Source organism: Artemia sp. Qi Xiang Cuo, chromosome 10, assembly GCF_049724085.1.
Source record: "Artemia sp. Qi Xiang Cuo chromosome 10, ASM4972408v1, whole genome shotgun sequence".
Classification (NCBI taxonomy): domain Eukaryota; kingdom Metazoa; phylum Arthropoda; class Branchiopoda; order Anostraca; family Artemiidae; genus Artemia; species Artemia sp. Qi Xiang Cuo.
Window position 1 is genome coordinate 18,859,363 of NC_142803.1, and position 14,052 is coordinate 18,873,414.

The window sequence follows — 14,052 nt, forward strand, 5'->3', positions numbered from 1 at the left end:
GAAACCTTGTTGGAAAAAAGTCAAGTTTTGGATCTAAAAATAAACTATTTCCGTAAAATCTGAACTAATAAAGGTTTTTGACCGTAAACTATAGTTTTTTTGTAAGAAAATTATGGAAAATACATATCTCTGATTCAAATGTGAAACTTTGGTTAGAAAAAAAGTCCATATTTGGATCTAAAAATAAGCTATTTCCTTAACATCTGAACTCATCAATGTTTTTGACCGTAAACTTTTTTTTGTTTTAAAAAAACTATTGAAAATATAATTTCCAGACTAATATTTTAAAATTTTTTTGGAAAAAAGTTCTTCTGTGATTCGAAAAATAAGCTGTTACTGTTAAATCCGGTATAGTAAATGCTTTTTAGCGTAAAAAATAGTTTTATGGTAAGAAAATTATGGAAAATACATATCTCTGACTCAAACGTGAAACTTTGGTTAGAAAAAAAGTTCAGTTTTGGATCGAAAAATAAACTAATCGAAAAATAAACTATTTTCGTAAAACTTTGGTTAGAAAAAAAGTTCAGTTTTGGATCGAAAAATAAACTAATCGAAAAATAAACTATTTTCGTAAAATCTGAACTAATAAAGGTTTTTGACCGTAAACTCTAGTTTTTTGTAAGAAAATTATGAAAAATACATTTCTCTGGCTCAAATGTGAAGCTTTGGTTAGAAAAAAGTCCAGTTTTGGATCGAAAAATAAACTATTTCCGTAAAATCTGAACTAATAAAGGTTTTTGACTGCAAACTCTAGTTTTTTGCAAGAAAATTATATAAAATGCGTGTTGCTGGATCAAATTTGAAACTTTGTTTAGAAAAAAGTTACGTTTTTGGTCGAAAAATAAGCTAGTTCCATAATATATAAACTAGTAAAGGTGTTTGATAGTAAACTCTAGTTTTTTGTAAGAAAATTACGGAACATACATTTCTCTGAGTCAAATATGAAAACGTGGTTAGAAAAAAAAGTCACGTTTTGGATCGAAAAATAAACTATTTCCGTAAAATCTGAACTAATAAAGGGTTTTGACTGTAAACTCTAGTTTTTTGTAAGAAAATTATGGAAAATACATTTCACTGAATCAAATGTGAAACTTTGGTTAGAAAAAAGTCCAGTTTTGGATCGAAAAATAAACTATTTGATTCAAAAATAAACCAGTTTTGGATCGAAAAATAAACTATTTCCGTAAAATCTGAACTAATAAAGGTTTTTGACTGTAAACTCTAGTTTTTTGTAAGAAAATTATGGAAAATACATTTCTCTGACTCAAATGTGAAACTTTGGTTAGAAAAAAAAAGTCCAGTTTTGGATCGTAAAATAAACCATGCACCCTTTTACATTGTTTTAGAGGGTGGTGATCCCAATTTTATTCGTGGTATTTACTGTTTCTTCTAATTTGGCATGATCATGAATTAAAACTTCTGATGGCTTTAGCTGTCATTTATGTATCCATAGTAATTTGCGTTAGTTTTAAGTTTAACGTATCTTTATTTCAGCTATTTCCAGGGTTCGACCCCATCCCCCTTACTTTTCTTTGAAAAGTCTACTTAATCTAACATTCTAACAAAAAGAAAGGGAACATTTTCGATTTCGAAATTATTAAATTGTATAATTACAACAATAATATTACACATTCACAATTAGCGATACAGCTTATTATCTTCGATATGCTTCACTAATGCACTTAAAGCAGTTTGAAGTCTATTCACATGCGTTATATCAACTTTTGCATCGAAGAATAATTGATCCTCAATTTTAAATTTGCTCAAAGATATCACATATCTTGCATGTACTTCATCTCATTCCAGACAAAGTCGTGATCCTCTCGTGATTTCCACCACAATGTTTGGGGCTCTTGTATCATTGCTACCAACTCCACTATCAACTTCTAATAGTCTAAACATTCCACTCATTATTACAAATATATCCTAATGAGCAAAGTCAAACTGTTCTCACTCCTTGAATTCTATTCTCACACTAATAACAACTATAACAACAATCCTTCCTTATATTCACTGCAATACTGTCCCGTTAATATTTCCGACTCCCTGATTGGTTTAGAAAGAGACACGTGATCGTGTCCCGTTAGAGTTGATCAATACGCTTAGAAATAACAAACAAATTGACCTTGAATGAGGTGTCATTGACCCTGTCCCGTTAGACTCGATCAATAATCCAGCAATTGTTGATGTGAACTTATGTTGAAATCCAAGAAACATCCAGCCATTGTTGTTGACTTCCGAGAAACATCCAACAACAGTGAGAAAAACCATGAAAAAACATCCACAGTGAGAAAAACCATGAAAAAACATCCTCAGTGAGAAAAACCATGAAAAAAGGGGTCATTGACCCTGTCCCGTTCGACTCGATTATATATGGCAGCACAGTCTTCGTCTCGTGCTGGTACCCCTTTCCCTAATCAAAATTACTATTTTTTCAGTATGAAGCTTAGAAACAGCTAAAAATACTACAGTTGTGGTCCCTGGAGGTGTCTAAACAATTCTCTCCAGAATGTATTTACAAAGTCTGTTAATTATATTAGGCACGATGTAATAAAATACGTCTCCTAGGATTTGAAAGATTATGACATTCCCTCTTAGGAATCCATAAACCAGGGGGGAGGGGTACAGTTTTCCTGAAAGAGCTATTTTAAATGTCTATGTGGGGTAACATAAAAGTCTATTTGTATTCCCAATGTAATGCATTTTTCTTTGTGTTTCTCATAAAAACAAGAAAAAAATTGGCATAACCCAACTGTCAGTATACCGTAAAAAGTGTTTAGAAAGGGTCCTACCCCTTATCGTTGAAATAGTCTACACAATGTCGTGAGGACTCTGCTATCTTCCTATCCCTTGTCACGAGGACTTCCCTGTCTCTCCAAGGAATGTCCTAAAGATTCGGCAATCTTCCTGTCCCTTGTCGTGGTTGTATCCTTACACTAGATTTATCGAAGTTATAAGACAAAATTAATATATAAAAATAAATTATTGTAAGATTATAGTATTAAATTATATATTCACTCTTGAAGAATCGAGTTCAAATAATATCGGGGGCGTAGGGTTTTTGATAAGACACTTCATTTGTAAGACACTTCGTCTGTCACTTCATTTGTAAGACACTTCATTTGTAAGACACTTCATTGGTTTGGATAGACTTGAAGTTGGAGAAAATCCTTTAGTACAAATGATACACCAATATGGTTTTTCTCTAGCGCGAATTCTCATATGAGTAAAAACAGTATTACCGCGAGAAAATATTTTGCGACACACATTGCACGTATATGGCTTTACGCTGGTATTAATTCTCATATGGGTGAATAATTATCAAAGGTCGGAAAATCGTTGAGCATAGACTTTGCATCAGGCATAAGGTTTTTCTCCTGTAAGAGTCCTCATATGTCTTGATAATTGAGAGATAATAGAAATTTTTTTATCACCAACTTTACATTCATATACTTTAATATTTTCCCTCATCACTGTGGTATCTTTTGCCAGAAAGTTTGGGTTGATTTGAATGGGGTGCATGTATGAGGTGTGTCCGATCAAGCGCTAATAATTCCATTAGTTGCAACAGTATATAACTCATTTTGGCTAGCTTCAGATGAAAAAAGTCCAGTTTTGGATCGAAAAATAAACTATTTCCGTAAAATCTGAACTAATAAAGGTTTTTGATCGTAAACTCTAGTTTTTTGTAAGAAAATTATGGAAAATACTTTTCTTTGACTAAAATGTGAAACATTAGTTAGAACAAAATCCGGTTTTGGATCGAAAAATAAACTATTTCCGTAAAATCTGAACTAATAAAGGTTTTTGACTGTAAGTTCTAGTTTTTTGTAAGAAAATTATGGAAAATACATTTCGCTGACTCAGATGTGAAACTTTGGTTAGAAAAAGCTCAGTTTTGGATCGAAAAATAAACTATTTCCGTAAAATCTGAACTAATAAAGGTTTTTGATCGTAAACTCTAGTTTTTTGTAAGAAAATTATGGAAAATAAATTTCTTTGACTAATATGTGAAACCTTGGTTAGAAAAAAAGTCCAGTTTTGGATCGAAAAATAAACTATTTCCGTAAAATCTGAAGTAATAAAGGTTTTTGACTGTAAACTCTATTTGTTTGTAAAAAAATTATTGAAAATACATTTCGCTGGTTCAAATGTGAAACCTTGATTAGAAAAAGTCCAGTTTTGGATCGACAAATAAAGTATATCTGTAAAATGTTAGCTAATAGAGGTTTTTGACCGTAAACACTAGTTTTTTGTAAGAAAATTGTAGACAATAAATTTCGCTGGCTCAAATCTGAAACTTTTGTTAGAAAAAGTCCAGTTATGGATTGAAAAATAAGCTATTTCCTTAAAATCCAAAGTAATAAATGTTTTTGACTATAAACTCTAGTTTTTAGTAAGAAAATTATAAGAAATACATTTATCTGGCTCAATTGTGAAAATTTGGTTAGAAAAAGTCCAGCTTTGGATCGAAAAATAAACTATTTCCGTAAAATATGAACTAATAAAGGTTTTTGACCGTAAACTCTATTTTTTTGCAAGAAAACTATGGAAAATACATTTCTCTGAATCAGAATTGAAACTTTGGTTAGAAAAAAAGTCCAATTTTGGATCGAAAAATAATTCTTTCTTAAATGTAGAGGCTTTGTTAGCACAGATTGGATCAAAATGTAGATTTTCGAAAATATAATCCGTCTCGCTCAGAAAAATTTCAATAAGGTTGACCATGTTAACACACAACAGACTTTTTAAAACTGTACCAAATTTGTCAAAGATGTTGAGAGATTAATGTACAAAGTTTTTGTTAGCACTAATAAACATAATTTTCTAGAATTTTAATATTAGCACATCTGGTGGCAGAACATGTTTTCACATTTGTTGCGTGGGTTTTCTCCCTGGGAGCATGTGAAATCATCGCCTGGGGTTACAATCATGCCTCTTTGGACCACTTATGTACAGTAAGCGAAGAAAATAATCTTTGAAGAAACGGTAATATGATAACCCCCTTCAAGTTAAAAGTTGTCCCAGCAGATATATGATGATATATTCTAAAGGGTTTGGAACTAAATTTTCTTAGCCAGGATATACAACATCTTTCATAAATAAGATTTCCTGGAATTAAATGAATAACACATCACGCAAAATACAAGAACACATTTTTCGTGTGACTTTGTTTGTGACAAATTTTAATGCTACGCAGGTGGTGTTCGAACTAGATTAAAGAATAGATACCGTCTTAGACCTTGCCTTTCAGGAACACATCGACAAAAAAGGAGTGGATAGCGGGACGGGAAATGCGAAAGGAAAGCTACACCATATCGGAAATCTAAAGAACGCTCATAAAACGAATCGGACCAGGTTCTCCATATGATTTCTGACAGGAAAAAGAAATCGCAATACGTTCTGAATAGGACTTGCCGCAGGAAGTACCTACCAAAAAGGAATCCGACCATATTCTCCATAGGATTTGCCGCATGAAGTATTTACAAAAAAGGAATCGTTCCACGTTCTGAACAGGATTTAATGCAGGAAGGCCCTACCAAAAGAAATTACACGTGCTCCTTAGGATTTGAGGTCTAAAAAAAGAGGAATCGAACTTGCTCCATAAATTTTGCCGCAGGGAGTACATAGCCTTATTCTACTTCCATTATCTTCTATTATGATCAATAGTGTTGAAATTGAATTTTACACATATCCTATTAAAAGTACTTTCGGGTTTAAACCACATTTCCAGGAAGCCATTCCAACCAAGGTCAATAGGCAATACTACATGAATAAGTGAACAATTGAAACACAGTTGAAAGGTGAGAATTCTTTTCTTTGCTGGAATTCAATCAACAGAGAAAATAAAATTGAAAAAGCTCTGTTATCCCAAGGATTTTCCCGTATTTATGGAAATGATTAACATATCCCAATACTATTTTCTAGGGCTAAGGGCCAATTGATAATATTTCGGGCAGCTATGATATTTTTCTAATATTGTGAATTGAACCAGTACTCTTGTGTAATTGAAGGTCACTGTGTTCTCAGACTTCATATTTTCAACACGTAACACGGGATAGCAGCTCCACTGATATTTTGGAAATGTGCTAACTGTGACTAAACAGATACTTTTACCTGATTACCAGTAAGGCAAACGAAGGGATAAGAAGAGCCCCCATACGAAAATCTATTGGAAGAAATTCCTTTGAAAGCCAAAAAGATGATAACCCAATTTTTTTGTATATTTCTGGCTCCTCCCCATTGTCATTCAAAATGTTAAGTGGCGCATTTTCCCTGGAAAGAATATCAATTAGAAATTACCCAAACATTATTATACAAATATTAAACTAGAATAAAACAGCTGGGATTAGGAAAAGAAGGGACATTAAATTATTGTTCCGCATTTAATTATTATTCCGTACTTAATGGGATTTTCGCCTTCCCCTTCTTCAACTTTGTGTGCTTTTCTCTAAAGTCTTACGTGTTTCTTCAATACTTCTCTAACAAAATATCATACACAAGAGATATACGTACGAAATAAAAGTGTTTTTCACGCCCTTAAAAATGGAGGGAGCTGTGACAACCAAGCGGTAGCACACCAAGCTTACAATCATATAAACTTCAGGACTGGCTTTTAAGTCCCGATGCCACCGATTATTTATTTTAGAGCAGGGGTTAGTTCCAGGAATCTGTGAGCATAACGAGAGTTGACCCAGCTTTAAACGGACCCCTGGTAAAATTTGGGAAAGGTAAACAGGAAAGTTGTGTGAAATCAAAGGATGACTTGCCCCTTTTCACCCCCAATGTCCTCCCTTGGTGAAAGGACATGAAACAAATTTCAGCAGAACCAATTTGGACTATGAAGTTTAGGTACCTTTCTTTGACTAATCGAGAATGGAGGGGTTGTTCGTGCACATCTGTATTTAACAATAACAGTTCTCAGTTCTAATGTTATGAAAGGCAATCGTCAATGTTGATGTCAATTTTTATGTCAGCTTTGAATTTCATTTGAGAAGACTAGTTATCTTTTTGATTAAATAAATTATAAAAATCGATAAAATTCATAGGCTGCGTTGGAAAATCTGAAAAAAAAATAATGTAACTTTTACTGCGCACATACGAGTAGTGGTGGGACAATTACCCTTGCTTCTACTGCCTGAGGGCTCTAAAGATTGTTTATATTACAGAGTCTACGCCTGAGGCTCTAAAGAATATATCCTAAACCTCATTAGTATAACCGGATTGGAACAAATTAGAACATATACTAGTTGGGAAAACAAGCCCAAAGAAAACTTGGAAAACATGTTTCTAGTTGACACGATTTTTTTCCTATAAAAACAGCTTGAGAATGGCTTGTTAAGGTCTAGGAGATTTCTTCCCGAGAAAATCCCCCCCCCCCCCGTATATTTCCCTCCGGTAACTTCCCCCTGGAAATTTCCCCCCGTAAGAGATTTCCCCCCTGGAAATTTCCCCCCGTATGAGATTACCCTTCCCCTAGATATTTCCCCCCGTAAGAGATCCCTCCCCTGGAAATTTCCCGCCGTAGGAGATTCCGACCCTCCTAGGAGATTTGAAGATTTGAGACGACAGACGAAGGAAAGGCAAGGCGAGTGTAAGGCAAAGATCAAGGTGAAGGATGGAGCTTTGGTTGGGCGTTTGAATGAACATTCACATGCTCTCAGCCAGTCTAACTTTCAAGTACAGTAACTCCGCAACAAGATGAAAAGGAAAGCAACCGAGACGATTGAAACCCCGCTGTGGTAAAACAACTCGGGCACGGTCTTGAACGTTCCGTTGACGAACCAGTGAGACGAATCGAGAAGCTGAACTGATGCGTCCGTACAAAACATTAGGATTTAGCTTTACGTTGGGCACTGCCTGTACGAGGATTGGGTGATTCCATGCGTTTACGCACTGCTACCTAAAAAGTTATATGATACGTATGCGAAAGTTCTTACCGAACTAAAGTCCGATTTGAGGAATGGAGATCTAACATCTGTATTGTCTGATTTCGAGTTGAGCGTACAGAATTCCTTCAGGAAAGGCTTTCCTTCCATTGAAGTGAGAGGCTGTTGTCTCTACTTAAGCCAGAGTATCTACAGGAAAGTAAAAACCCTTGGCTTTCAGAAGAGGTACAGAGACGATGATGAATTTGCAGTCTCCGTCCAAATGCTAGCTGCTCTTGCATTCGTGCCCATTTCGTAAGTACATTCTGCATTCACAGCTGTCGTAGCAAAACTTACTGACAATGTGCTTGGGCCGATCATCACCTACTTTGAAGATACTTACATCGGTAGAATGCGTGGAAATACGAGAATACCTAGCAACTTTCCACCCGTGTCTGGAATATGTTCGACAGAGTGAAAGATGAACTCCCCAGGATAAACAACAATGTTGAGGGTTATCATAGAAGATTGTAGTCTTCAGTTTTGGATCATCACCCTAGCCTTTGGAAGTTCTTGGACATCCTCAAGCGCGAACAAGCACTTAACAGGGCGGTTGTGATTCAAGCAAATGCGGGACAATCCAGTGAACTAATTAAGAAAAAGTATGTGGATTTCAATGCCAGAAGTCTATGACAGATGGAAAACTATAGGAATTTCAGGACGCTGGAGTACCTGAGGCTTATTGCAAGAAATACTAGTTTATAAGTGAAGCGTTTTAACCAACCGTATATGTATTACCGTGTATAACCAACTATTTACTTGGCATTTGAAAAGTGTACTCCACTCACTCTTATATTTTAGGCCACCGAGAAAGAGAAGAATTTTGAAAAAATTTTCGAGTAATGGGTGACATCCGACGCAAATTAGTCTGAGGCATGGGTAGTCTCCTGTGGCGAATATTTTCGAGAGGGGGGGAATTTTCAGCGGTGTGAAATGACGGTGGTGGGAAATTTCCTAGGAGTGAAGTCTCCTAGGGGGGAATCACCGGGGGAGAAATCTCCTAAAGGGAGAATTTCCAAAAAGTCTCCTACGGGGGGGAAATTTTCGGTGGGGAAATTACCGGGAGGAAATCTCCGGGGGAATTTTCTCGGAAGTAGATCACCGGAACCCAGCGTGTTACTACCAGTTTTGAAACAGAACTTCAAAAATGAACAAGTGATCTCAAGATGTTCTTTATGTAACTAATTTCTAGTTCATGAACAATCATAACGCCTTACCTTACTGTTTTATTCTTAAAGTAATATAAAAATCCAATTTTTTCATAGATCAAAAATTACATTAAAAAATTAAACGTACTATGTGTTTTCTACGAAGGTATAGGCAGGGTTGCCACCCAGTGAGTAAAAACACCAGATTCTTGAAAAAAATATCCTTAAATAAGCAGATAAATCACTAGACTATTGACCAGAAATTACTAGAAATCACTAAAATTATAATTGTCTTTATCATTGTAAATAATAGTTGTTTTGTTTCTCTACCATGTTCTTTACAGGCGCACCTACAGGAACGGGATAAAATTACCCCCCTAGATGTGAAAAAACACCTTTGCATTGATGTTTTTTTTTTCTCAAGCGAAAATTACCCTTGAAATTTTGAGACATGCCTTTTTGCATCTTTATGCCGAAAACAGAAAAAAATCCTTGCTTCTTCCCTGTATATTCCCAAATAGGTACTCTTGATTTATACCCCGATTACTGAAAATTGGTTATCGGTAATCTGATTGAAATATTTGCTTTTTCTTTTTAATTTTTTTCCTTGTCGATCCGAAACCCCAGTTTTTCCCCCCAAAAATATAGAAACTACTTTTTTTTTTAATCTAGTTAAAATAACATTGAATTTTAAACGCAACCCTCTGACTTCATGTGACAAACCCTTTTTCCCTGTTACTAGGCAAAAACATGTCTAGACACGTTCTCAGGTGATTGAAACCCCCCTCGATGGTTTTCCTGACATACCCCCATCTAGCAAAACTCTCCCTCGATACTTTTCTAGAGAAAATTCTCAGGTGTCAGAAATCCCCTGCGTTGTTTTTTCTAGACAAAAAAATGTCTAGACACATCTCCCAGCTAGAAAAATTCCCCCCATTGTTGCTAGACAAAATTTCCAGGTGGTTGAAATCCCCCGCAAAGCTTTTCTATTAAAAGCCAAAGAGAACTTCCCCCTAACAAAATATGCTATATATAGAGCGGGTAGAGACATTTTGCTATCAGTCTCTTTCAAAAAGTTGACAAGTACACAAGCATCTTAAACAATGGATAAAACCTACAATCATATAAGTGCTAATATCTCTATAGTTACCCCCACCCCAAAAAAAAGAATCTTCATACTTTGCTTTGTTTCAAAATATACTCTTTTCCATTATAAAAGCTATTCAACCCCCCCCCCCCACCATTTACCAGCATTTAATTCGTTCGAAAAAAAAATTATTTTACCCAAAAAGTGTCTTTTCTCCTTCATTGATTTAAAAACCTTAGAATCCATCAAATGTGTCAAAATCTTTTCGTGTGCGCATTGTCTAAATTAACAAAACAAGGGTGTAACCCTCTGGTAAGGGGTGTCTGGAAAACAAGGAAGGGTTCTTGTCAAGCTTATGGCATTGCATAAATCTAGACGATCTGGAAGAAAGGGAACGAATTGTCTGCAAAATAAATGTGTAATAGTCATATTTTGGGCCTTGAAATATCGTGTAAGGAGAGAGGATGGGACAATGCAAATATATATTTTTATTCTAGACAAAAATCTAGTTTTTAAGCTGCTTATTGCATCTAAATGGTAAAAACAATATGTATCCCCCTCCCATTAATAGCGTTATATGCATGCCTAGGCTACAGATAAATTAATCTCTAGCATTTTTTCTCTTTAGTGTTCGATTTATTTTCCATTTTTAAAATTTCTACGCATAAAGAAACGATTGTGTATTATTTCCAAGCTTGTTTTCTACGCTTTTCTTGAAAATGAGTGACTTATTTAAAGGTGAGAGGGGCAATAACGAAACTATAGTCTCTAAGTTTTACCTTCCCGGAAAGAATAGGGCTGTATATTTTTGAGATTTAAATTATTTGATAACTATTTTATGCTTTCTTGAAAAAAGGAATGACTTATTTAAAGGTGGTAGGGGGCAATAACGAAACTATGGTTTCCAAATCTTACCTTCCCGGAAAGCTGAAGGCTGTATATTTTTGAAACCTAGATTATTTGATAACTATTTTATGCTTTCTTGAAAAGGAGAGAACTTATTTTAGACAATGTTTAAATATTTATAGCTTCTGTTTGTCTTCTATAACAGGCTGGGTACTAAATTTTGCTCCTGAAATAGGGAGTTATTATTTTATACTAAATTTTCTCTTTTTTCAGAATATCCCTGCACACGCTCCCCCCAACAAACGTGCCGGAGTAGGCGAGGCAACCCCAGTAAGGGCATCAGTAATCAGACAAGCTCTTTATTCTGGACGGGCGCCGCCCGTGCAACCCTTGGCTCTCCATCAGGAGAAACCAGGCCCTACCAGGGCACTGCCGGTGCAACCATTGACCACTCAACTTGTTTTGCCCGGAGCCTTTCACGCTCGTACCAGACCACCAATGCCAGCGCAAGCCCCTATGCAACCTGGTAGAAAATCGAAAAGAGAGTGGAAGGCTGCTCATAAGGCTGCAGCCCCTCCTACGCAAGATCACGAGGTTGTCCCTCATCATGCTTTGCCAAGGGTCTCAGGAGCTGCCCCACCTGAGACAAATTGTGTGGCTGTCCCCCATCATGCTTTGCCCAGACCATCCGACACCCAAGTGTAGCCAGAATTTGGAGATGTAAGCATTTTTACTTCTAATTTCTACCTGGTTATAGAAATATCTAACTATTTTTTTCAACTTTTTAGGGCTTTCTTTTCGCGATTTTTCAACGCAGTAAAAGCTTGTCAGAGATATTAAAAGACATTTTTGGCTATTTTTTATACCTAATAATAATATTTTTCACTAATTTCTAGTTTACTGTTAGAGAGCCTTACATCTCACCATTTCAAGCTAATAATGCTATTTTTCGCTAAAATATTAAAGTTTCAGAATACATCCCTACCCTGCTTAGTTTTAAAAGATACTGTCTCTCAGAAATTAGGTCGTTCTTAGCCATTTCACTATTTTTTCAACATAATAAAAGCTTTTCGCCAGAATATTAAACGTCTCTGAAATAAGGCTCCTATTTTACTCTTTAAGCGACTACTCGTTAGTTTTAGGAGGGACTCATCTGTTTACCCCCCCCCCCTGTTAGCTTCACTTGTACCTAAATTTATGTAGTTTTTTCTGTCTTCTTCTCTAGAATATTAAATTTTCCCCCAAATTTTTAAAAGACCCAAAAATGATGCTGTTTTCCCCATTTTCTAGCAACTACTCGGGAGTTTCTGGTTTAATCTGTGCCTTCCCATAATAATTTTTTTTTATTCATTTTACCTTTTTTGTTAGAATATTGAAGTTTCAGAATACATCCCTACCCTCCCTAATTTTAAAAGACTCTGTCCCTCAGAAATAAGATTGTTTTTAACCATTTCACTCTAATAAAGACGTTTTTCACTTGTTTTTACCTGTCAGAGAGCCCATTCAGACATTGAAGGAGTTTTTATTCTTTTTTATCTTTAGTTTTGACTTTTTTGTTAGAGGTCTCTTAATAAAGCTTGTCAGAGACACTAAAAGGCATTTTTCTGTCCTTTTTAGCTCACTATGGACATTTTCCCCCATTTTTTGGCTTTGAAGGGGATTTTTAAGCTAATTTTTTTCCCTTTTTAGGCTCAGATTGACCAACTTGTAGCCCAATTTATTGGCAAAGGAGCAGTCAAAGAGGCCTCAGACGAATTACTGGCCTGGGCCGAAGAATTTCTGGCCAAATTGCCAGAACCAAACCCCCCCTCGGTAAGTTTTGCATGCCTTTTTTTTAAATTCAAAAGGGTATAGCAGTAGTTTGGGTAAACCTTTCAATGCTTCATAATACATACAAAAGGTGCTCTATGGAAGGGGCATTCCATTTATATCAGTAGCAAGGACACAGGACACCTTTGCATTCCAATAAGTAGTGGAGGGTCTATAGTTCCAAGAAGGCATGGTACCCCATCATAATGCTGTGATTAGTCCCCGAAGCCAGCCGACATGATGGCGGCGAATGTGTGATTTAGTATCGGTGGTGGTGCGCCACCGATTTCTTACCGGCGGCGTGCCACGGCGCGCCGGTTTTTCTGATTAAAAATAATAATAATATTCCACTTCACTAAGTACGTTCAACATCAACTTGATTTTAGTAAGAATTTTTAAATGGTTGGCTAAAAACATACAAGAACAATATGACAAAACAGGAATTTGTTGGGCCGTGCGGAAAGTGTTTATGTTCACCGTCGACCAGACCAAGTAGAATCCTCATTTTTAGCCACTAGTCCCAGGAAAACCTATGTTTTGTTTATGTTTAACATCGCATTGTTCCTATAAAATCCTGTGTTTAGTCATTTTCTTACTGTTATTGATTTCGGCTAATGTGTGTATAACTTTCAAAGTTTGAGGTTCAAACATCTCCTTTTCATCAAATACATACGAAAAGGAAGTGAAAAAACAAATAACAACATCGAAAAAACACTGTATACAAGTCAGATACCATGGCTTAACAACACCAACTATTTTAAATCAGCGGTTACATCACTTCAGTAACAACTGATGTAACAAAAGTGGGTTTGTTTGCTCTGCCTGGAGCCATTGAGCATCGATAAGTACATGAAACCCAAAACGAACATAAATTACAATAAATAACCGAGTCAAACTCAAAACGAGCAAAAATTAACATAAGTTGGGCTCAAAATCCATTTGCCTTCCCAAGGTTAGAGCATAATTTGCACTTTACTAAAAAAAATATAAATGTTTTTACTTTTATAACTTTAATAAGTCAAATAATATTAACATTTTGATTACTAAATATCAGTATATGTATATTAAACTGACAATGCACATTCATTTGTATTTTTTTCAGTAAAGAGCAAATTATATTCTGGCCTTGGGAAGGCATAGGGGTTTTGAGCCCAACTTATGTTAATTTCTGCTCGTTTTGAGTTTGACTCGGTTATCTATTGTAATTTCTTTTCGTTTTGGGTTTCATTTATTT

General features: G+C 35.6%; 1 protein-coding gene across 1 annotated transcript in view; it reads left to right on the forward strand.

Moving 5' to 3' along the window:
- The window catches only part of LOC148947542 (uncharacterized), a 68,773-nt gene that overhangs the window by 46,120 nt on the left and 8,601 nt on the right, over positions 1 to 14,052 (forward strand). Inside the window, exons 5-6 of the mRNA XM_089095930.1 lie at positions 11,283 to 11,663; positions 12,699 to 12,821. Of these exons, the coding sequence (XP_088952056.1) occupies positions 11,283 to 11,663; positions 12,699 to 12,821 (504 nt within the window). The remainder of the gene's footprint in view (positions 1 to 11,282; positions 11,664 to 12,698; positions 12,822 to 14,052) is intronic.